Source organism: Gadus morhua, chromosome 12 (genome assembly GCF_902167405.1).
Source record: "Gadus morhua chromosome 12, gadMor3.0, whole genome shotgun sequence".
Lineage (NCBI taxonomy): Eukaryota > Metazoa > Chordata > Actinopteri > Gadiformes > Gadidae > Gadus > Gadus morhua.
Genome location: NC_044059.1, coordinates 25,304,315 through 25,329,804, shown reverse-complemented (window position 1 = coordinate 25,329,804; position 25,490 = coordinate 25,304,315). Strand labels below are relative to the sequence as shown.

At 43.7% G+C, this 25,490-nt stretch overlaps 2 protein-coding genes across 11 annotated transcripts in view; both read left to right on the top strand.

Moving 5' to 3' along the window:
* LOC115555109 (tyrosine-protein kinase ABL2) overlaps positions 1-20,944 on the top strand; it is a 46,370-nt gene extending 25,426 nt beyond the window's left edge. For all 6 annotated transcript variants that reach the window (XM_030371797.1, XM_030371793.1, XM_030371794.1 and 3 more), the window contains 8 exons: positions 6,996-7,336; positions 7,731-8,006; positions 9,332-9,413; positions 11,273-11,441; positions 12,097-12,209; positions 18,517-18,666; positions 19,488-19,577; positions 20,499-20,944. In XM_030371797.1, the coding sequence (XP_030227657.1) occupies positions 6,996-7,336; positions 7,731-8,006; positions 9,332-9,413; positions 11,273-11,441; positions 12,097-12,209; positions 18,517-18,666; positions 19,488-19,577; positions 20,499-20,581 (1,304 nt within the window). In that variant the 3' untranslated portion in view covers positions 20,582-20,944. The remainder of the gene's footprint in view (positions 1-6,995; positions 7,337-7,730; positions 8,007-9,331; positions 9,414-11,272; positions 11,442-12,096; positions 12,210-18,516; positions 18,667-19,487; positions 19,578-20,498) is intronic.
* Positions 20,945-24,682: 3,738 nt separating this feature from the next.
* Positions 24,683-25,490, top strand: part of osbpl9 (oxysterol binding protein-like 9) — a 29,654-nt gene continuing 28,846 nt past the window's right edge. For 4 of the 5 annotated variants that reach the window (XM_030371792.1, XM_030371786.1, XM_030371785.1 and 1 more), the window contains exon 1: positions 24,683-24,829. In XM_030371792.1, the coding sequence (XP_030227652.1) occupies positions 24,719-24,829 (111 nt within the window). In that variant the 5' untranslated portion in view covers positions 24,683-24,718. Of the gene's footprint in view, positions 24,830-25,072; positions 25,157-25,490 lie in introns of those variants that run through there. The other variant, XM_030371787.1, reaches the window with a different exon arrangement.

The window sequence follows — 25,490 nt, the reverse complement described above, 5'->3', positions numbered from 1 at the left end:
GTCTGCGTGGTTAGTTGGGGAGAGGAGTTATCTGCCTGTCGACCCCGGCATGGCGCTGGGGGTAGAGGGCAGCACCCCTACAATTCCTCCTACAATTCAATGGGCTCAAAAATATCGAACACATTGTATCAAAATTAGTTTATTATATTTTAGTTTAATTCATTGCAATGGCCTACATATAAAGAAAAGGCTGCCTAAATTAGTTATTTGTGTAAAATATTTTTAGATGATTCAGCCTTAATGTTTATAAGCCTATTAATGTTTATTTCTCGCTCTCGCTCTCTTCAGGTGACTTTGTTGGTATAATTACTCGACCTGCGCATAAGATAAGAGATAAGATAAGATAGTCCTTTATTAATCCCCCTTGGTAGTAATTCACAGCAGTACAGTGGGAAAAGAGAAGTGCGAAAACAGTATATATCCAATAAATTTACTAATTTAAAATAAAATTATAGTACAAAACTATTTGAATAGGTTAAAATAAACATACTGTAACTATATACATGTAACTGTCGGTTTGTAGGTGACCTGTGTGTTAAGTAAATGAATAAATATGATGAAATATGATGTATAATATAAATATAAGTATAAATATAAATGTGCCAAATGTGCAGGGTTCCTGAGGTAATGGAAAAATAAATAAACAAATAACAAGGTTAACAACAGTCAGTCCTGAGGTGTGGGGTTTAGTCCTTACTCAGGTCGGGAAAAAAAGAGCTGTTAGGGCTTTGGGGATGTTGGGAGCTGGTGGTTGGTTATAAAGTCTGATAGTTGATGGGATGAAAGAGCCCCCCAAGCGCTTTGAGGCACGTGGCTGAGTGAGTCTGTGGCTGAATGTGCTCCTGAGTTGCCTCAGCTCGGCGTAGAGAGGGTGAGAGGGATTGTCCATGATCGCCTGCAGCTTTCCCCTCATCCTCCTCTCTGTCACAGCCTCCACACAGTCCAGCTTCATCCCCACCACAGAGCAGGGATTAAAATTAACGTCGTCCCGGGGACGTAATTAATTGTCATCGGGAGGATTTTTATTCTCTCTCGCGTCGACTTCGGGACGAAGAGAATTTTGTGGGCACTGACTTCATTTTTCTGTTTAAGTTTTCAACACTTTCTGCGATGTTCGCGATCGGTGGAAAATACTTATTTAATGGAAAGGGCTTCGTTCAATTGGCTGGCGCGCTCGCGTTTGTGTTGTTCAGTGAGACAGCGGGGGTAAAATCAGGCCCGGCTCTGGGCATAGGCAGTATAGGTGAATGCTACGGGCGCATCCATCCGCCGGGGGCGCCGAAAATATGGGATTCTTTTTTTTTTTTTTTTTCATACTGTATTCATCTAACTTTAACTTCAATGTTTATATTTCTTAATACCAGTAGTTATTTCGAAATAAATATTAGACAACATAACATAGCATGCAAAATAAAAGAGCGCCCTAGTTTCCACTTCCTTCGCGCCCCCCCCCCCCCCCCTCCTAAAAGGGACTGCGGTCATGCCAGCCGACTCATCGAGATCGGCGGTCATGCCAGCCGACCCAGTTTTTTGACGTACCTGTATATACTAGCCATTACGGTAATAGCGTCTCAGAATTAGTTTAAAGTAAAAGCATTCGTCGGGTAGCCTACATACAAAAAGACAGTCAATAAAAGCAAATACTATCAAAGGAAGTGTACGGCCGTTGTGGTATTTACTTTCAAAATAAAAGCCCACCAAACATTCCAATCTGAGACATATTACAAATGATTTTGGATTCGATTTAAAAGAAAATGCCCTGTTAATCCATGCTCATTTCACTTCAGGGTTATAGTTCAAGACCCCATAGGGTCACCCAAGAGGTTTCAGGACATTCTGATGTGTAGTTTCAAAATAAAAGCCCACCAAATATGAGACATATTACATATGATTTTGGATTCAATTTAAAAGAAAATGCCCTGTTATTCCAGGCTCATTTCACTTCAGGGTTATAGTTCAAAACCCCATAGGGTAACCCACGAAGTTTCAGAACATTCTGATGTGGAGTTTCAAAATAAAAGCCCACCAAGAATTCCAATATGAGACATATTAAATATGATTTTGGATTCAATTTAAAAGAAAATGCCCTGTTATTTCAGGCCATTTCACTTCATGGTTATAGTTCACGACCCCATGGGGTCACGCAAGAAGTTTCAGAACATTCTGATGTGGAGTTTCAAAATAAAAGCCAACCAAAATGTCCAATATGAGACATATTACATATGATTTTGGATTAAATTTAAAATAAAATGCCCCGTTATTCCAGGCTCAGGGCGATTGTTCAAGACACCATAAGGTCACCCAAGAAGTTTCAGGACATTCTGATGTGTAGTTTCAAAATAAAAGCCCACTAGATATTGAAATATGAGACATTAGATATTATTTAGGTATGATCTTTGGATTAAAGTTTCAAATTAAAAGCCCACTAGATATTGAAACATGAGACTTATATTTCAATATCTAGTGGGCTTTTAATTAGAAATTACACATCAGAATATCCTGAAACTTCTTGGGTGACACTATGGGGTCTTAAACTTTGACCCTGAAGTGGAATGAGTCTGGAATAACAGGGAGTTTCCTTTTAAATTTAAACCAAAAATGTATATGTAATAAGTCTCATATTTCAATATTTAGTGGGCTTTTAATTTGAAACTACACATCAGAGTATCCTGAAACTTCTTGGGTATCACTATGGGGTTGTGAACTATAACCATGAAGTGAAATGAGCCTGAAATAACAGGGCATTTTCTTTTAAATTGAATCCAAAATCATATGTAATATGTCTCATATTGGAATTCTTGGTGGGCTTTTATTTTGAAACTCCACATCAGAATGTTTTGAAACTTCGTGGGTTACCCTATGGGGTTTTGAACTATAACTCTGAAGTGAAATGAGCCTGGAATAACAGGGCATTTTCTTTTAAATTGAATCCAAAATCATTTGTAATATGTCTCAGATTGGAATGTTTGGTGGGCTTTTATTTTGAAAGTAAATACCACAACGGCCGTACACTTCCTTTGATAGTATTTGCTTTTATTGACTGTCTTTTTGTATGTACCCGACGAATGCTTTTATTTTAAACTAGTTCTGAGACGCTATTACCGTAATGGCTAGTATATACAGGTACGGCAAAAAACTGGGTCGGCTGGCTTGACCGCCGATCTCGATGAGTCGGCTGGCATGACCGCAGTTAAAAGGGGTAGGGGGCACCAGCAAAAATCTTGCCTAGGGCACCAAATTGGTCAGAGCAGGCCCTGGGTAAAATCCCCCGTTCGTCAGGCTTTCTTGGTTCACTGCAGAAGGCGGGGCTGCGCACGGAGTCAAAGAAAAAAGTGGGCCGGCCCACCGGGAGACTTCCCGATCTCCAGCCTATGCTGCAGAGCGAATTTAAATCACCGGCAGAACGGCCTAGGGGTCTAACACCGTAATTTCTCTCAATTTAATTTATCTAAATTTCATATATACATAGCATTTCACATTAATCGCAATTATACCACGGTCTGCGGGAATACTCGATTCTGATTGGATGCAGGGTGTGCATTAACTCCTGATATACGGACACCTGGACAAGTAGTTCCGTCAAATTGTCTGTTTACCGTTCTCAATTAATGCGCTAGCTGGCGTATCGTCTCTAAAATAGTAGTAACCATAGCAACGGGAAACAAAACAAAGCTCAGCGGACTATAATACCTCCCGCTACCTCCCGTTCTAAAGTCGTAGCTATGGTCCGTCCTAATTACTGGAGGAGTGAACAACGTTTCCGTTGCATGAGAACCCAACGGGCGTGTAATGGTGGTTCCGGGTATTAGTCGGACCCTCAGGCGTAACCAGGGAAACAAATGTATGTTTTGTGGAAAACTATATTCAGATTGTAAAACGCATGAAAATATAAATTAATGGTCTTAATTTGGTCACCGTTGGTAAGTGACCGTGGTATAAGCGGGATAATGCCCTTCGAGGTGTCCATTATCAGGAATTAATGGACTTCGCGGAGGCAACCGTCCTCCGCTTCGCGGCGGACGGTTCACGCCTCCACGTCGTCCATTAATTCCTGATAATGGACACCTCGTCGGGCATTATCCCTTACTTATTACATGGGTCTTCTCAATGCCATGGGACGCTCCGTTCACTTGCATGGGACCTTCACAACTTCCGGCGGTGAATTATATTTGATAATTCACTGTTGCTAAGTATAATCATGAGTATAATTGACCGCTGTCAAGGAAAACAACAGATTTTTCGCCTCTAATGAAGTCTCACTCCGCAAGTACCAGTAACTTGTCAACCACAGCGTCTTCGGTTGCTAAGCGACGTCAACGTCTTTGGCGGACTATTTCTCTGCTGATCGACACTACAAATGCTGGTGGTATCAAATAAATTGTAAAAAGACACACCATGTGAAGTTATTGTTTCGTTTTGACAAGTAGCCGTGTAATAAGCGGGATATGTAGAGAACATCGCCGGTCATTATCGAAAATAAGCCCCTTCAGGGCGAAGCAAGTTCGCACTGTCGGGGCTTATTTTCCCGATAATTACCGGCGTTCTATACACTATCCCTTTTTTACATTCCTGCTGCTTCGGGTTTGCCTTTGTAGGTGCATTGAGAGGATGAGCGGGCGAATCCGCTGTCAGTGCGTGTGCATGATACGCAGGTTTATCCAATGTGTGGTAGTGTACCCGCGCACCATTGGCATGTATGCGCGCTTGTCTCTGTGTGCGCTTGTCTCTGTGTGCGTCTGTGAACGAGAATGACAGGGAGAAAGATTGCTACCTGGAGATGTACGAACGGAACGATATTTATGTTTCAAAATCGCCAAAACGTTTTAAAAAAAAAAGAAGCAGAATCAATTTGCGGCGCTCGGTGTTGATTCTGTGGCGCTGCTCACACATTTTTCGATGTATGCGAAACTCTGCTCGCTCCCGAATGTTTTTATGAATGAAGACACCCGCATGCAAGAATAAGTTCAAGTCTGAGTGTTGGCTACAAGCGCAATTAACTATTTACAAGTGCAAAAACGCAACATATTATTTATTTTGCTTGCTTTTTATCCCGACAAAAGCCTCGTACGGACAGTTCCTCTGGTCTCTCTCGTAGATCGCACCATCTTTCTTTGTTTAATGCGACTGCATCACCTTCTCTTACATGGTCAGCAGCTCGCAGATTCCTTTCTTTTCAGTTAGAACTGCTCATGATGATATGCTGCGTTTTCTCTTTGCAGACAGCGCAACACCTCTACCCAAGCCCCCCCTTGAACCGCGGAGCCGTCGCATTTACATCAGAATGAAACCCAATAAACCGCCAATGTGTGTAGGGTCCGGGAGGGTAAATTGGGGTTCTAGCTCAAGCAGGCAATTTACCTCGGGCAGTGTAAACGTGCGGACCGTGCCGCAAAAAAGACCTGCATAAGATGGCATATTAGGCAGTCTCGCGCTGCTCAAGCGGCAAGCAGTGCGAGAGCCTGCTGCTCTGCGATCACAGGCGCAAAACTGTGGTCACGTAGATAGACCACAGTTCTGCGAGGGTGTTGCTTGTCATCTGGAAATAAATATATAATTTCATCAACATAATGTATTGTGTTTTTATTATATTATCAGTAGGCCTAAGTAACGACTCAAAATGTAAAAAATATTTATGGGAAAAATTCGTGACGATTCGGGACGGTTCAAAATGTTTTTCGGGACGTTTCCGGGACGGTGGTGAAAAAAAGTTAATTTTAACCCCTGCCACAGAGCTCGCCTTCCTCATCAGCTTATTCAGCTTGCTGGCACCTCCGCTCCCGATGCCTCCTCCCCAGCACACTACAGCAAAGAAGTTGGCACTGGCTACCACAGACTGGTAGAACATCCGTAGTAGCCTAGTGCACACATTGAAAGACCTGAGCCTCCTCAGTGTTGTCTGACCAGTCCAGTTTATTGTTCAGATGCACCCCAAGGAACTTGTAGGTGTCCACCATCTCCCCGTTTATGGAAACGGGTATTGGGGACGTGCTCTTTTCCACCAGCTCCTTGGTTTTCCCGGTGTTGAGCTGAAGGTGGTTCCCGTCACACCATCCAACAATGTTCTCAACTAGTTCCCTGTACTCCTCCTCCCTATTGTCTGTGATGCATCCAACAATGGAGGAGTCGTCAGAACATGTGCGAGATGGAACATCCAGTGCTAAAGCACCGCCTCTGGCGGTCATCCGGAATTCATAGAACCGTAATTACATACGTAACTATAGTTTCCCAGACCTTATTGTAGCTGCATTTCCTCTTCTTAGCCGAACGGGTAGTGCTTTCCTCCGTCTCGTGCTGAATTGTTTCTTGTTGGTGGGCGGGCCCTTACCTGGGTCCGCGTCCCAGTTTGATTGACATGATCAAATCACAATTTATTGTGGCTCATCCTGAACACATTCTTAGCTTCCTGTTGGCTAACTGTAAGACGGTACTCACCAACAGCCGAAACAACAACAACATAATAACAATAATCTGTGTGATTAATATAATTAAATCGGTGTGCTACTGTGAGGGTCCAAGATGACCGATCACCTCACCCTTTAAGCTTGTTTTGTGTGTTCTTTTTCTTTCTTCCTCTACACTTTACCAGTGGACCTACTGAACCCACCCCCCTTGCCTCCCCTTAATGATCCCCAAATGTGAGATTACGCAGACGCACGCGTGAGCACGCCGCTCATGCATGCACTGACGTGAAGCCTCCCCCTCCCCACCGTTTCTTCCTGTGTTTATTTTCTCTCTCTCGCTCTTGAACCCGGGGCCAGACACGTCCACGGCGTTCCCCGGCTCTAAGGCAGTGTTAACATGAAGTCCGTTCAACTGTAATAATAACAGGTGGAAGTGGTCGAGCGTGGGCGGGGGCGGACAACAAGAGAGGGCCCCGAGGCTGTGACCAATCGCAGGCTGCTCGAAGCCCAGCCATGCTAGTCCAGACACTTCCCTGCTCATAGCAAAAAAATGACTTTTAGGGGTTTGATTAACTCCCCCCTCATCCCACCCAGGCGAGGAGCTGCGGGTGGTGGGCTACAGCAAGTGGAGCGAGGTGCTCTCTGAGAATGGCCAGGGCTGGGTGCCGTCCAACTACATCATGCCCGTCAGCCTGGAGAAGTATAGCTGGTACCACGGGCCCATGTCGCGCTCCGCCGCCGAGTACCTGCTCAGCTCACTCATCAGCGGCAGCTTCCTGGTGCGGGAGAGCGAGGGCAGCCCCGGGAAGCTGTCCATCTCGCTGTGCTACGAGGGCTTCAGCTACCACTGTTCGCTTGTGGTGGAGGAGGAGGAGGAGGAGGAAGAGGAGGGCCTCGTGTGCCACTACCGCATCAACATGTCCTCTGACGGAAAGGTACAGGAGACTGGGGGTGGTTGTGGTGGTGTTGGGGTAGGAGGAAGAGGAGGGTCGTGATTTGGTGTGCATTCTTCGTTCGGTTTCCTCAATTAAGACTTCTCAATGGCGCTTCTTTAGAAATTGTGCAACTGTTGGTGGAAATGTTTTGGGTGGAAATTCCGAATGCACTTGTTTTGGATTTCTCTTTATTCGTGTTACTGGAACAAAATGATTTTTCCACACTTCAGTATCTCATGTCATAGTCTTCCTAGACCAGACATGAGGTCTATGAGGGATTCTTCGAAAAATGATGTCCTGTTCTCAACCTTGTCTCTCTCGCTCTCTCTCACTGCCTCTTGATTCCGCTCTTGCTCCTTCTCTCGCTCCCCCTCTCGCTCCCTCTCGCCCCCAGGTGTACCTGACGGCGGAGAGCCGCTTCGCCACGCTGGCGGAGCTGGTCCACCACTACTCCACGGCGGTGGCGGACGGCCTGGTCACCACGCTGCGCTACCCGGCGCCCAAGCGCAACAAACCCACAGTGAACTGCGTGTCGCCCATCCACGACAAGTGGGAGATAGATTGCACGGACATCACCATCAAGAACATGCTGGGCAGCGGAAGTCACGGCGTGGTCTACGAGGGCGTCTGGATCAAACGCTCGCGTATGGTCGCAGTCAAAAAGATCAAGGTTTTTTTGGAATGGGCTGATCTGTTTTGCTCTTGGATTTAAAGTGTTCATCTATGGCGACACATTAGTGCCATAATTCACTAATGTGATAAAAGATGCATTCGGGCGTATTATATAATTCCACACGCGTAGATATTAACTGCGAGCGCGCAAATGATCTCTGCGCGCGCAAATTACCTCAGCGCGCGCAAAACGGCCTCTCGCGCGCGCAAATTACCTCAGCGCGTGCAAAACCTCTCGCGAAAGATGTTTTTACGCTCTCGCTCGAATTTAATTTTGGCACTATGGGGGAGGGAACCAAGGCAGGGCGGGCTTTCCTATGATTGGCCGTTTCTGATGCGCCATATTTGATTGACAGCCCTCCTCAGCCCTCCTCTCATTCAATTCTGAATTGTACAGTAAATGGCTGAAACGACAGTTACTTATTGTAACTCTAGATTCTATGAGTATAGGCGCAGCCTTTTAAGGCTATCGCTATTGGGTTATCCCTAGGCGTGAGCCGTAGCACTGAACATTTTGTAATCCCCGACCACCAACAGCGTGGGCCTCAATTACGTCCGCGTGCGGCGTGCCTCAACGACGTCCGCATTTCGCAGATATAGTCGGGCGCCGTTCTGCTCCCAATAAACAGCTTTTCTTCAGCTATTTAAAGGACAATGAGGCCGACACTTAAAAGGCTGCGCCTATACTCATAGAATCTGGAGTTACAATACGTAACTATCGTTTCAGCCATTTACTGTACAATTCAGAATTGGATGAGAGGAGGGCTGAGGAGGGCTGTCAATCAAATATTGCGCTTCAGAAACGGCCAATCATAGGAAAGCCCGCCCTGCCTTGGTTCCCCCCCCCCATAGTGCCAAAATTAAATTTGAGCGAGAGCGTAAAAACATCTTTCGCGAGAGGTTTTGCGCGCGCTGAGGTAATTTGCGCGCGCGAAAGGCTGTTTTGCGCGCGCTGTGGTAATTTGCGCGCGCGAGAGGCTGTTTTGCGCGCGCAGAGATCATTTGAGCGCTCGCAGTTAATATCTACGCGTGTGGAATAATATAATACGCCCGAATGCATCTTTTATCACGTTAGTGAATTATGGCACTAATGTGTCGCCATATTCATCCACCACAGCCCGAATCTTCTAACAGAACATATAGTCCAAGCACGCTGGTATTGGAGCACCGCCTGCTGTTAGTTTTGTGGTACTGCATGTGGTGTATTTTTTTGATGTTTTAAAGTCTAGTGTTTTGTCGCCATTCACTATTCTATTCTTAGTCCATGGTCTCATCATTTAATCCAATCATCATATCTAAATTGGTTTGTTCCCATGACTGGAGGACACCATGGAGGTTGAAGATTTTCTGATGGAGGCGGCGGTGATGAAAGAGGTCAAACACCCCAACCTAGTCCAACTACTAGGTCAGTGGCTATGGATTCGTTCTTAAGACTACAAGTTCCATTCAATTAAATTGTATTTGTATAGCCCTTAATCACAGGTACAGTCTCAAAGGGCTTAAAGGTCCCATGACATGCTATTTTATGTATTCTTTAATATAGGTATTAGTGGGCATCTAACACAGTATTCAAAGACGTTCCCGAAATTCAGCCGTGGTGCAGAGTTACAGCCACTCCGAGCCAGTCGCACATTGAGCTTCCCCCAAATGCGCTGTTTTGGTGTCTGTAGCTAAAATACAAAAGAGGAGGAGCGAGGCGAGGCGAGTCAAGGAGGAGGTTGGGGGTGTGGCCCTGAGCAGCTTGCAGCCACGGTACCATGCGCTCTGTTTACAGTGGATGTATCGCAATGGCGAGGCGCACACAGCCTTTAGCCGTGTTCTGTAAATATTCTAGAACACACAGGAGTCCTGGAGCTCTATATCTAAATATTATCATATAGCCTACATAGATATCTATATCATATAATATATATTATCACGGCCAATAGCTGTGTGAGCCGATATTATGAATCTCAAACGACCGCGTTGGGTTCTCCGACGTTCCTGGTTCTTCAACGTCCTCATCAATGTGAATTAGACTGAACCGCGACAAGGAGGAGAAAGGGATCGTTGCCGGGCAGCGCTTAGGCACCTCCGCCTCCGGCGGTGGTCCCTCAGCGGGGCTCAAGCGGGAGACAGTCGTGGTTCATGTTCTTGAGGGAGTCAAAGCCAAAGTTCCTTCCCCCCAGTTCATTCTCAACCTTGGCTGAGATAACCCCCAATACGAGTCTCGTTGTAGAAATACCAGAGACGAGAGTCTGACGTGTTATGCACCATAACACCAAAAGCAGAACGGTTATCCAAATAACAACACCTGCGTTACAGTCCTGGAGCTCTATATATCTAAATAATATCATATAATACATAGAAATCTATATCATTTAATACATATTATCACGGCCAAAAGCTGTGTGCTCCTCCAGACGATATTATGAATCACAAACGACTTTGTCGGGTTCTGCGACGTCTCTGGTTCTTCCACTTTCACATCAACCTGAAGTCGCCTGAACCGCCAGCTGCCTACTGCCGGCTGCCCGCTGCCGGGCGATGGTGCCTCGCGGCAAGTCGCAGTTCATGTACTTCAGCGAGTCAAAGCCAAAGTTCCTTTCCCCCAATTCCTTCTCAACCATGGCTCAGATAACCCCCACAACAGTCTCGTTGTGGAAATACAAGACACGTCAAAGAACCGACAAGAAACACTTGCGTTACAGCGCGCGCGCACGGTCGAGTCTCATTGGCGGGCCAACGTCTCTGGGCGGGCCAGGCAGAGTAAGGGGAGGAGCTGAGATTCTTGGTGACGTCCTAAATACAGACATTCCAAATCAGCGCACTTGAGCCTCCGTTTTTTCAAAGGCGAGCAGAACAGCTAGTGCTCGTTTTACACCAAACGCACGTTTTAGCCACTGGGGAACCATAGGCAGGCTAGGGGAACTCATATTTATGTTAGAAAACATCATAAAGTGAGATTTTCATGTCATGGGACCTTTAACAGGTCGTATATTTATGACACCCCCCTGAGTCTAGCCCCCTAAAAACCTCCCTTAATTAGCAAGGAAGAAATCTTGAGAAGGAACGCAGAGTGGGTGATCCCTCCTTCCAGGGATGATTAGAAGTGCAATGGGTGCCACAAATGACGTACAAACTTAAATACCTAGAGGCAAAACAAGTGAAGTGCACAAGTGAATGTGCCTCCATGACACCTGAAGCTGAGATGTTGAATCTGCGTCCCCTACAACACCATCTCTTGAACCATAGAGAAACCTGTTTCTGACCTCTCTCCATCAGGCGTGTGCACCCTGGAGCCTCCCTTCTACATCGTGATGGAGTACATGCCCAACGGCAACCTGAAGGACTACCTGAGGGAGTGCGACCGCAATGAGACCATGATGCTCTACATGGCCACGCAGATCTCCTCCGCCATGGAGTACCTGGAGAAGAAGAACTTCATACACGGGTGAGGCCTTGGCTTGTGTGTGTGTGTGTGTGTGTGTATGTGGCTATTGCCTCATCTTCAGAAGTAGCAATACATTGGCAGAATTGACGACTTCTCGTATGTTATATTCTTTATTTCCATGAAAGCTTGGAATAAGTTGAACTGAAAAGAAAAATCCAATACTGATGGAAATACGGACGGGTGTGCAGGCAGGCAGACGTGCTGGCTATTGGACCTAGTGTGTGTGTGTGTGTGTGTGTGTGTGTGTGTGTGTGTGTGTGTGTGTGTGTGTGTGTGTGTGTGTGTGTGTGTGTGTGTTGCCAGGTGGATGCTTTTATCCACAGCGTTGGGTTGCCTCAGTGTGAAATAAATCTCATCCTCATAAATCATACTGCGGGGCGCCTCGTGGTTCAACGATTAAACCTTTGCTACATGTCCTCCGTTCTCTCTCTTCCTCCCATACCTTCCTGTCTGACCTTTCTGTCTGTTAGAAAAATGTATCTTTAATAAATGATATTGTGAGGCGGTTGTCTGCATCACAATATCCACAGAAATCAATGTATTTGAGTTTTAGACTTGAATATCTAAGTAGATATGTTTTATTTGAAAAAACGGGATCCCTCTTCCACATGACCCAGCCTGCAGCTCCACCGTGTCACCGCTCTTTTCCCCCCAGGGACCTGGCCACCAGGAACTGCCTGGTGGGGGAGAACCATGTGGTGAAGGTGGCGGACTTCGGCCTGACCTGCCTGGCCAACGACAACTTCTCCATCAAGTCTGACGTGTGGGGTGAGTCAGCCGGAGAACTCACGCAGCACCTCACCTCAGGGCTGTGTGATATGATGATATATTTCGTGTGACGAAATAAAAATGTCTATCGTTTCATATTATGCTCTATCATTTATTTCGTCTTCACTCTCTTTGCGGTCATTTTTTTCGGCATTTGGACGACGCTTTACGTTCTTCAGGTGCGGCCACACCAGACGCGTATCTCGCGTAATTTTTACGCCCGTAACGCGCGTAAAATGTTGCTTGACCATTTTGTGTCAAAAATGGTCGCATACGCGCCATACGCTCCTAACGCGCCTACGTCACTCGCCTAGATGAGTCCATGTCCATGCAAGTGAACGGAGCGTTCCCTCTTCGTCATAACTATCAAACCAAACATCCTTCACATTCACAGAGCGAACATTACGAAAGTAAAATGCACATTTCTCGCTAAAAATGTTTCCATAAAAGCATTTAATGGCGTAACTATGTTACTATTTCCACACAGAATAAAGAAAGATGTCGGCCGTATGCTTCTGTCCAAGCTCACTACTCTCTGCCAGTGACGTCGGGTCAAGCTCAACGCTGATTGGGCAACGCGGCTAATCGTCATGCGTATGAGCGTAAAAAGTTAAATTTTTTGAACTCTTGAAATGTACGCGCGTATATATACGCGCGTATATATACGCGCGTTAAGGTGCGGCCACACCAGACGCGTATCTCGCGTAATTTTTACGCGAGATACGCGCGTAAAATGTTGCTTGACCATTTTGGTGTCAAAAATGGTCGCATACGCGCCATACGCGCCTACGTCACTCGCCTAGATGAGTCCATGTCCATGCAAGTGAACGGAGCGTTCCCTCTTCGTCATAACTATCAAACCAAACATCCTTCACATTCACCGAGCGAACATTACGAAAGTAAAATGCACATTTCTCGCTAAAAATGTTTCCATAAACGCATTTAATGGCGTAACTATGTTACTATTTCCACCCAGAATAAAGAAAGTTGTCGGCCGTGGCTGCGCTGGAGTCCGAGGTAGGAAACCCAAACGCCGCCGTGTTTGGGTGATAGAGTTTAGATCGGGTTAGATTAAATAATCTCGGATATAAATAACAATAATCGGGTTAAATAACTTCACATGGTGTGTCTGGTGTGTTTCCAGCATTCGTAGTGTTGATCAGCAGATATATAGTCCGCCAAGACGTTGAGGTTGCTTAACCAGAGACTCTGTCCATGCAAGTGAACGGAGCGTTCCCTCTTCGTCATAACTATCAAACCAAACATCTTTCACATTCACCGAGCGAACATTATGAAAGTAAAATGCACATTTCTCGCTAAAAATGTTTCCATAAAAGCATTTAATGACGTAACTATGTTACTATTTCCACCCAGAATAAAGAAAGTTGTCGGCCGTGGCTGCGCTGGAGTCCGAGGTAGGAAACCCAAACGCCGCCGTGTTTGGGTGATAGAGTTTAGATCGGGTTAGATTAAATAATCTCGGATATAAATAACAATAATCGGGTTAAATAACTTCACATGGTGTGTTTCCAGCATTCGTAGTGTTGATCAGCAGATATATAGTCCGCCAAGACGTTGAGGTTGCTTAACCAGAGACTCTGTCCATGCAAGTGAACGGAGCGTTCCCTCTTCGTCATAACTATCAAACCAAACATCCTTCACATTCACCGAGCGAACATTATGAAAGTAAAATGCACATTTCTCGCAAAAAATGTTTCCATAAAAGCATTTAATGGCGTAACTAAGTTACTATTTCCACACAGAATAAAGAAAGATGTCGGCCGTATGCTTCTGTCCAAGCTCACTACTCTCTGCCAGTGACGTCGGGTCAAGCTCAACGCTGATTGGGCAACGCGGCTAATCGTCATGCGTATGAGCGTAAAAAGTTCAATTTTTTGAACTCTTGAAATGTACGCGCGTATATATACGCGCCTCATACGCGCGTTACGCGCGTAAAATGTTGCTTTTACGCGTGTAACGCGTGTACGCGTCTCATACGCGCGTAAACCAATGGTTCCCTATGGAAAAAATGGCGATTTTATACGCGAGATACGCGTCTGGTGTGGCCGCACCTTTACGCGCGTAAATATACGCGCCTCATATGCGCGTTACGCGCGTAAAATTTTGCTTTTACGCGTGTAACACGTGTACGCGTCTCATACGCGCGGAAACCAATGGTTCCCTATGGAAAAAATGGCGATTTTATACGCGAGGTACGCGAGATACGCGTCTGGTGTGGCCGCACTTTTCCACACGGCACATGAAGGCAACACAAACAAACATGGAGGAGAGTGAACGTGACACAAAACGGGGTAATACCGAACAGGAGAAGGACTCCGACCAGCCAAGACAAAAAGAGGGGCTACTTCTGTTGCATGGACGTGGTTTGGGTATGAAAAGTCTGACGCGGACCAGAAAACCGTACTTCGCAAAGTATGCCGCAAACTGGTCCCCTCATCAGACTCAAACACCACTAACCTCTTATACCAGTGGTTCTCAACCTTTTTTGAGCAAACGCCCCCCTGACCCCAATAAAAAAATAAAAATAAACTAACAACCCCACTCACGCTCGTGTTATATTGCTTAAAGTTGTCAGTGCATCGTTTTTCATTGATTTTGCGTTGGTCACTAATAGCAATGAATGCCCTCTGAGTCGGTTTTGGTGCAAAAAATATTAGTGAATATTCATGACATGCAATTAAACTTCCAGAGATGAGTTGGTTGAGGAAGTGTGAGGCTTTTAAGGGCTAATGAGGGCAATGGTGGTTACTTACTACTTGCTCTCACTGTCTCTCTCACTTACTCATCACTCTCTTTCTCTCTGACTATAAAATTAATAACAGTTATGATTAACTAAATTTGATCAGACAGGATCATTCAGAGTACAAAAAGGTTGAGAACCACGCACGCAGAACTATTTCATTTATTTATGATAATGGAGAAACTGCGTTTAAAGCTGACATGGCAAATATTGAACATGAACTGAATGTTGTAAATGCAATATATTGAAGGCAATGCAATTAAAATTAAATGTACATCTCAACAATGAATGAGTGTACATAATTAATACTATATGACCGTGCTCCTGATATTGGAAACATCTAAAACAACCGTCAAAACCTGGTAAGTTGAGTGAAATTCATGGTCATTTCAGTAAGTGTTTATGATTTGTGATGCAATGAAAAACAAAGCGATTTTTCAGTAAAATGACATTTTATTGCAACTGTGTCAGGGAGAACTTACAAGCAATACGGCATCTACATTGATATCAGTTCACTCCGAACTTCGTAATTCGAATATAATTTGAATATCAAAAAATAAATCAAAATTCGAACGAATATTAGGTAGCCCTTAATATTCGAACCTGTTATGGGCAGGCCAAGAGGGAGAGACGTCGGAGAACCTGACGCAGTCTATTCATAATATTGTAATGACCACGGAAGAGGCAGTGAATGAAGTATTGATTAGACAGCGATTTATTAGAAACCCAATAAACCGTTGGAACACGCAAGACCGGTAACCATAGCAACGCCGGTAAACAAACCTCGCAAAACCCAATCCAGGGCTGAATCCGAATACTCATACTTATAGTATGCATTTTGTAGTACGCCACAAATATAGCGCGTCCGAATGCTCATTACGCATTGTGTAGTACGGAAAACGTTAAAGAATGCGTACTACCGCCACAGTATACAACGATAGGTCACTACGCTATCCCACAATGCAACCGGAGTCTGGTAACGAACAAAGAAGAGATGGCTGACCCGACACTACCAACAGCGGCTTAGAAAGACGTTGTAGAAAGCGGCGAAAAAAAGAGACATTAAAAAGAGTAAAAAAGTAAAGTAAGTAATTAAGTAAAAGGAGACATTTTTACTTTAATAGCAACGATGACAAGACGGAAAACAGGTAACTTATCAAAGTAATTTTGCCGGCATCTGAGGGGAGATACGTCATCTCCAAACATCCGGTGGAGTTTCGGCGGTGTTCGGAAGCGTTCAGAGGCGTTCTGCGCATAGCTGTAGTAGACCGTACTACACTGAAGTGTAGTACGTTCAAGTAGTAGACACGGAACAGAAATAGTATGTACTAAGTATTCGGATTCAGCCCAGGTCTTACTGAAGGCATTTAATGGTCAAAACATTATTAATAAATATTCGAATATATTCAAATATTAATATTAATAAACAAACAAACTTCGAATATGATTTTTGGGCAAAAGTCAAAGCCCTATTGCGCGCGCACCTAGTATTGTTTGTACACAAGAAACCTAACAGTTCGGAACCAATCAGATCGCTGGATTTAGGCCCCCCGTTGTATAAACCAATATTTATGTTAGGCCTGTATTCATTTTTGTTTGATGCTACAATTCAAACAGTTCTACTGTTAGAATATTATATGGTTGTTTTTGATGTTTTTGACCATATTCACAGTTTAGGCCTATATTTTGTTTGCGACTATAGTTGAAGTGTTTTCTATTTACATTAACATTTTATATTTTTCACAAAATTTGCACAAAGGTTCTAAATAAAAGGAGAAAAATATCATGAGTAAGTTACCTTTTATTTGTCGAGTATATAATACGAAATAGGCCTTTCCATGTGGCCATGTGTTCCAAAGTATGACCAAGTGTTTCTTTCTTTTCAATAGATAGAACTTTATCAATCCCCTGTAGGAGAAATTTGTAAATGTTTGTCCCTATAAAACAATAATGGTAAAAAAAATAATTACAAAACATGACGGGCTCTTCTTAACCACTCCCCCTTTCTCACTTCCACCAATGCAAAGCGAACAGAACTGAGTAGGGGAGGGCGTAGCCTAACTAGTTTGTGAACGACCCAGGGAAACGCAAAGCAAATTCAATGTGAACATGTATGAGGCTTTAATAAAATCCCCTACGATTTTTTTAGTGTCTCCAAAATAGGTCATGTCCGGGCAAAAGAGGACGTCTGGTTACCCTACGTACGGGAAACCCATTTGATTCCTACCTGTTCCACTGTTAAATAGCGGCCCAAATTAGTGGGCGCTATCCTGGTAATTTCTCTGCGTGAGAAATACGAAGTGTGGCGTGAGAGCGTGTGCATGGGTTGAATTGCGTGTGTCTCACGCCGAATGCGTGAGACTTGAGAGCCCTGATGTGGTAATTTTATCTAAACTATTTATTCATTGAATTAACAGAAAATGTTCTATATCGTGATAGATATCGTTGTACTGTTCTCCCTGCTCGTTAGGTATCTCTATACGTTATCGCAGTTTAACAGCAAGCCAAACTCAGATATAGCACACTTGAGCCAGGATCGGAGCTTCTTGCTCACTTTATTTCCTCTTTTATATTGTGTCAATACCACGAGTGAAACGGTAACAGAAACAACACAAAACCTTAGTTTCCCTTATAGCACAAGTTGCTAATAAACAGAATGGAATGAACCTATAACGCAGGCGCATACTTTACATTAGCTGATCATCTAGTTAACTTAACATCACGTTTTTAGAATGCCAGACATCTTCATACATTACATACTGCATTCTGAACTTACAGCCATTGCTTTCATGAGCTTGAGAAGGGAAGAGAACATTCACCAAATGACCGACCGTCTTTCTTACCGAGTTACGCCTCGTGCCCACTGCACCGTCAGTCAACGGACGTGGGAAGGCGTGGCTGACGGATGGGGGAGTAGTCTTTGCAGATGCATCCGTCAGCCAATCAAATCGGTTCGCCGGGTTCTTCCCGCTTCTTCCTGCTTGTTGCGAGGCAAGATGACCCGCTTTCCCGCTTTCCAGTATCGTCAGAGCCCGAGGCGCGTCACAGTGCTTACATTTGCATACGCGATCTGATTGGATGACGGAACCGTCGCTGCCGAAAAAGTTGAACATTTTTCAACTTTCTGACGGTGGCGAACGCTCCAACTGAACGGACGGATCCACAATGCATTGCGCGTCCGTCCCCATTCAAAGTCAATGGGCAACGGACAACTGACGGAGGCAGTGGGCACGGGGCGTTACGGTTATATAAACGGTATAAACATCACGTGACCTACTTTAACACTTCAAAATAAAAGTCTGGTTCGCATCATGCAAATATTGCTACATTCATTAAATCATTCAGTACATCCAAGTTTGAACACGAATACCATTCTGAGGGCAGAACAATCGTTATCGGGATAATGAATGACCTACTGTATATTTGGGATATGATATTTTGGTCATATCGCACAGCCCTACCTCACCACAGAGTGCTTCTGTTTTTCCGCTGTGCCCAGGGCTTCTCATTTCTAATGGAGTTATTTTTCATTTGCGTCCACTGCAGCGTTCGGGGTGTTGCTCTTGGAGATCACAACCTACGGCATGTCTCCGTACCTTGGGTTCAATAACTCAGAGTTGTACGACCTGCTGGAGGAAGGACCCTTGGAGCAGCCTGAGGGCTGCCCCCCTAAAGTCTACGAGCTCATGAAGGCCTGTGAGTAGCAGCATACGTGCACACCGTTCAACAATGTCAAAGTTAGCTGAATACCGGTCCCTCTTTTGGTGTAATCAGATGCTTTAAACTGTGCAACATTTTAATATTAAACTATTAAAGAGAGAGAAATTAATAGTTGTAGTCATGGTAAAACAGCTTTCACAAATCCCTACATTTCACTTTTACATTTACATTTAGGGCATTAAAGGCACCCAGTGCAACTTTCGAGGCTTAAAAATAAACATTCAATTTCTAGTCTTTTTTACACGTAGTAAGTTTCAATAACTCCATACCATTACATACCGACATTCAAGCAGCAAAGATGAGACGTCGTTGTGTGGTGAGAACTGATAGAAAATCGATAACAACAACAATGCCGCCATTTTCTTTATTTTTTGTAACCTACAATAAATAAAGCAGGCTTCCAGTCAATGGAAAAATGGCTTCTCCCCACCGGCGATTGTTGTTGTTTACGATTTTCTATCAGTTCTCACCACACAGCGACGTCTCATCTTTGCTCCTTGAATGTCGATATGTAATGGTATGGAGTTATTGAAACTTACTACGTGTAAAAAAGACTAGAAATTGAATGTTTATTTTTCATTGAATGTTTACATAAAGTTGCACTGGGTGCCTTTAAGCAGATGCTTTTAACCAAAGTGACTTTTGTAAATTTGGCAGAAACATTTTTCCTATGAATTGAATGATGTAGCCTTACGTTTTCATTCTTCCCATATGTCGTTGATCATTGGCACAGCTCTTAGATGTTGTTGTTGTTTTTTTTTTAACGTGGATGTTTGGTGGGCCTTTTTGCACACCAGGCTGGCAGAAGAGCCCGTCGGACCGGCCTTCGTTTGCTGAGATCCATCAGGCCTTTGAGACCATGTACCATGATTCCAGCATCTCTGAAGGTAAACTCATACACACAGCTAACCGCTCTAGATCCCATGGTTCGGCAAGACGTGGGACATCAACCAGGACTCACTCAAGTCTTCTTGAGATGATATGATATTGATTATTACTATATTTACCAACCACTATGCTTGGATATCGAAACACTGTCCAGACAAGGCAGAGATTGAGTCAAGAGATTGAGTCAAGACTGCCCTGGCTGTAGTCTTCGCCCCTCTTACCGTAAAATCTCTTCTGGGGAAGAGGGCATGCAGGGACTGATGATGAATGAAGACCTGATTTAGCTGTGATGCTACATTAGTCCTGTGAGACCCAGAGACTCCATAATGCAGACAGCGTAGTTCTCATTAGTAGTAGAAGTCATAATTGTACATTGTTTTCTAGACTGAGTAGGTGGGTGTGACTCGGGTATCGTCTGGAGTCTGCTGTGTTGTATATCCCAATACTGCTGTGCATGGTACTCCTGATTTAAGATGCGTTGGGGGGAAAATACACGTATTTCCCCGAGGTCTTTAGTCATTACAGTGGCAGGAAATAATGTAGTGTTCGGCCTGGAGATTGGAGATTTAAATGCCTGGAACGATGGGTATCATCACTAATAAAAAATAATGACAATTAGAATTAGGGCATTTAGCAGACGCTTTTATCCAAAGCGACTTACATCGGTTAATACACACATTGACACACCGACGGCAGAGTCAACCATGCAAGGCGACAGCTCGTCAGGAGCAGTTAGGGTTAAGTGTCTTGCTCAGGGACACGTCAACCCTCAGCTAGGAGGAGCTGGGTATCGAACTAGTAACTAGTAAGCCATGCAAGTGCCTTGCATGGCTGACACTGCCATCAGTGTATGAATGCGTTTGTGAGTGGGTGGATGTTATATCTGTTAATAATTGTAAAGTGCTTTGAATGTCTCTCAGGTACAGCCCACATCAGAACCCAGCGCGCCGCCGAAGAGGAGGGGAACAGTCGTCCACAACGACAGGCAAAACAAGAGCTATAAAGAGCCCTCCTTCTAACAATTAGTGTTTATGTATGTTGTGTTATTTGGATCATCATTAACATGCAATGGATTAACTCATTCCCATATGCCCATATCCCGTATGAAAGTGCAATTGTTTCATGCTACGTTTTGATACAATTATTTTTATTGTTATTGTTTTTATGTTGTAATGTTCTGGTAAAAAATAAGTGTTTCAATTTGATGTCCTTCTTAAATATTAATGTATTCATTTTCTCATTAAACCTGCCCACAACTTTATATCAGCCTGTTCATGATTATAAGTTATCAAAAACAATGTACTTATTGCATTTACCTTAAGTCAAATGCACAAAACCGTGAATGAAAATAAAGACTTTCTCATCCTTTTTCCAACCTTTTTTTTCTGTCCATTAGTTAAAACAAATCATAACCCCTTTGACAAGTATGTTAAATATCTGTAGACAAATATAACAAATGACTATAGAAACATGAATAATACGATCTATAAAATAACTTTGATTAGTTTAACGATTGTATGAACTACACATATTACCAAGGCTCATTCAACGGAAGTACAAATTAATAATTCACCTCATGAGATGACCTTTCACTCTTTCTGGGTCTGTAGAAGTTTTTCAAAAACGGTCCCTAGCGCTTATAAATAAAGTTACGCAACATCCATTCTGCTCATAATGGAGATCAGGCCCTTGACAGGTTTACTCAATCTCAGGGCTTTTTCCCCCTAAATGTTTCTCCCCCGGGCCAATCGTCTTCCCGTCTTACACAAGCCACAGTTGTAAATCATCGACCTCTGCATGAGTGCGCCATTGGCGCAGCATCAAATATTCCCCTCTATTTGCCTGAAATGTGTTATTTTTCCATCCCTGTCACCCTGAGGAAAGACAAGAGCTTGCTGTCGAGAGATGATCCTTCGTACAATGGTCCACGCGTAGCCCTAGTGGGCGTGGCCTCTGCGTCAACCAAACAAGGGAAACAAACCTTGTTTAGAGCTTTATTTAACCCGCAATAAACCCATGGTGGGACAGTGAACGTCTCTCTCAGCCTAGAGACGGCCCGGCGGTTCTGTCGACTGACCCCACCCTGTGGTCTTCTGCTCCTAGGTGTGGTCTCCACCGTGCTCGGGGTGGACGTCCGGTCGGGCTGCTCCCCGGCTCTCCCCCGCAAACAGCAGCCCCGGGACAAGTCTAGCGAGCAAGCCAAGACGAATGACAATATATTTTGTATCTATGGGGACCATCCTTTCAGTAAGTATTTGGGTTTACCTCTAGTGTTTAATCAATCAGTGTTTTGGCCAACAGTGCTTTCATGCCATTGTTACCTGAATCTGGTGGATTTTAATCGGCAATCGCAGTCTAGAAATCATCCAATAGTTGGATCTATCTTTCCAATGTGCCATTTCTAGATGCGTTTCCAAACTGGGGAAGATTATAGGAGAATCGATTGGGACACACGGGTCAATTGAAGAGTTTGAGTTAAATGTTCTGTTTAATTATCTAGGCTCAATAGAACAATAAGCATGATGAATAACACATTCATTATATTACTTATATCCCTTTTTAAGAGATTTAGTTGGGGAAATATGGTTGTCTTTAGTTTTAACCACAGCAATTTGTTTTGGATGTGACTTGACTAACTTCACTTCTCACCACAGCACACACTACACAAGGGGGGGAATGAATCCCTTTTATTCCTTAAGCATTTCAAAAACTATATTTATGTCCAGTTTGTCTTGCACACCACAATAAAGGTTGAACAGTACAGCGAGGGGACAGCACAGGGTAGCACACTCAGAGGCGACTTGGGACTATATATATACCTACAAGTGTCCTTGGATATACGGACAGAGCTGGATTCCCTTACAGCCTCGTCGTGGCCTCAGTGCCTCGTTTTAATTAACACTGCAGAAAGACAACACGGCCGCCTGCTCACAGGAGCCACACCGGACCGCTCCCTACGCAAACAAACTGCAGTTATGTCTTCAGCACATGAGTGATATGTACATTATTGGGTTTAAAAGAATAAAGCGTTTTAGAATGTCCTTATGTCCGAACTTGAATTTTAAATTATTATTCTTTTTTTTTTTCTTCTTTTTTTAAAGCACAGACCTATTTTGACAACAAAAATGTTATGTAAATATTTGATTTATTTCATATCCAGAAAATACATTTCTATGTGTGGTCACATGGTTGTTCAGAGCAGTGTTTTTTTTCTTTTTCAACTGAAAAGATGTACTGCAAGACTGAGGCCCATTCAAGCCCCCCATCTAATATATCTGCAGTATGAATGTATTACTCTGTGGTTCGGTCCTGAACCTGTTCAAATGTCTTTATTCTCTTCAGTTGACAAAGGCGCGGTGCCATATTGTGTATTTATTGATCCATGGCCTCGGTTTATCATTGCATCTATGATGGATGTCCCGTTTACAGCATTTTACGAACTACAAATTTGCACCATGCTCGTGAGACATGCATACCGCCTGGTCCTCTCTCATTATAGCCATTTCTCTATTTAACGTCTTCTGTAAATTTGGCTCAAATTGAAATGTACACTGGATAAAGCCAATGGCGCATCACTCGGTGTCTGAACAATGTAGCCCTATGACATTTGAATTATCAATGTTGATTTCACTCAATGATCAGGAGATGTATGTTTGAATCCTGCAAATTTCATTCGGCTTACAATGTGCCTCTGATGAATAAAATGCCTGAATTCCTGCCAAATGGAAATTCTGTTATTGTTTTTTTTAATGTGAGGTTCAAGTGAATAGAAAGTATGGCGAGGTACTGCGAGGGACATCCAATGAGAACCTCATGATTCATTGTGCCTTTGTATGAAAATAAAAGCCCTCGTTTGGTGCACTTTTTCAGTTACAGTTATGGGTAACATGATGACGTCCTTTAAAAAAAGAAAAATTAAAGTAATTGGATAAGCACCACAAAAGACTTGCTTTTGATTGGTTTAATGGTCCAGCTCCCACTTGAAAAGGAAATGTGCAATTTTGTTTATTTGCTAACTTATTTATGGCCATCAGATAATGTACAGAGGATCCCGGCTGTTCCATGGTCCCGGAATCTGATTAAAAATATTTGCTTCAACAGTAATGTCTGCTTTTCTTGACCGATAGTAATTTTGGCTCTTATGATGCAATTCTTTCCAGGATACTGCATTTTCCTCCTAGTTTAATGGGTCGTTTTTTTGTCGTGGAACCTTTGCCTACAGGAGCAGATTTCTTCAACAAATTAACCTTTGAGGAGACCAGTTGAGATTTATTTGTATGTGTGCTATCAGGCTATGAACCAAGTCGCACCGTGGCTCAATGCTAATACCTTGCTCCAATCTAAGGTCGGAACCCATGGTATATTTTGTGTTTTGGCTATAAATGATCAGGCTATGTCCCCAGCCTGCTCAGGACAAACTTCTGATTGTGTTTATTTATGCTGCCTGTATTTATATTGTTAATGGATTTTCTTTCCTTTCAGTTATGCTTTTTTTTATCAGAAGATAACATGTGTGTACACATAATACCAAAGGCCACTTCTTCAGTTGTTGAGTGCAATGAGAACACACACTCACACACACACACACACACACACACACACACACACACACACACACACACACACACACACACACACAGACACACACACACACACACACACACACACACACACACACACACACACACACACACTGCAGATGTGAATCTAAACAGGGATGAAAATACAGCAGAGATGTTAACATATTAACTCATTCTATTGTACAAAATAAATTTTGTTTTTTATTTAATGCTCATGTGTATTACTGTGAAGTTCTCATCAGTGTTAAACCTATTGTAAATAATAAAGTTATTGCCAAATACCCTGGGGTTTTTGGAGTATTATTTTACTGTCTATCAACAGTTACATTTATAGCCACACCTCTGTTGTGAAATATGTTCGAGGTAAAAACGAAGTTCATCCCACGGTTGCCATTATGAGAACCATCTTTTCTCTTCAAATATGTATGTGGATTAATAAAACATCAGGGCAATGTCCTGACTCCGGCGATGGCCACCACTGGATTGCTGTTTGGTTGGGTTGGATGATCGCGCGCCCCACACCATATCCGACTCCTCCCCGAGCGCAGTTCAGTGTAAAGATGGCGTCCATCATGGAGGGGCCGCTGAGTAAGTGGACTAACGTCATGAAAGGTTGGCAGTATCGTTGGTTTGTGTTGGATTACAATGCCGGCTTGCTGTCATACTACACGGTATGTACCTCTTCTTGTTTTCAAATCGTCGCATAGAATAGTATAACCTGTTTAAGTCTAAAGTGATGATCAAACCTAAGTCTAATAAAGGGCCTAGTGTTGGTCAGGAGTTGGAAGTCTCAGCTGGCAGAAAGAGGCGGGGATAGATTGTGACGGATTCCACGTTTGACCAATTGTATCGGCGCCTGAGGACCAGCTGGCCAATCAGATTATGGTATTTTCAGTGCTTCCTCCTTTCATGATTCCTGAGTACAGCTAGCAAAGCTAGTAGCAAAGACCTCAGCCAGGATACCGCTTGACATTCCTACTCCTTGAATGGAATCTGGGGTTTGTAAATACCTTCACAGTGTCTTATCGTGCGTGGTTGTTTTAAGCCATTTGTTAGCAATGCATGTCCGCATTGGCCCATCCTGCAAGCAAGCAAGTAACCCATTCTCCCGAATCTGCTTAGAGAAGCAAGCTAGATGATGCTAACGTGACAGCGTTGACAGAGACTGTCAGCGCTGACTTGTTTGCTATTTAAAAAAGGGAGGGTTGACTGACAGTGTATACTATACATACAACTATGTATGAATCAGGCTAATGCTTAATATCACAATTCGGACAGGGGACGAGGTAGCTGTGAATGAATATTGTCAGAGCAACTGGAAGCACGAGTGTG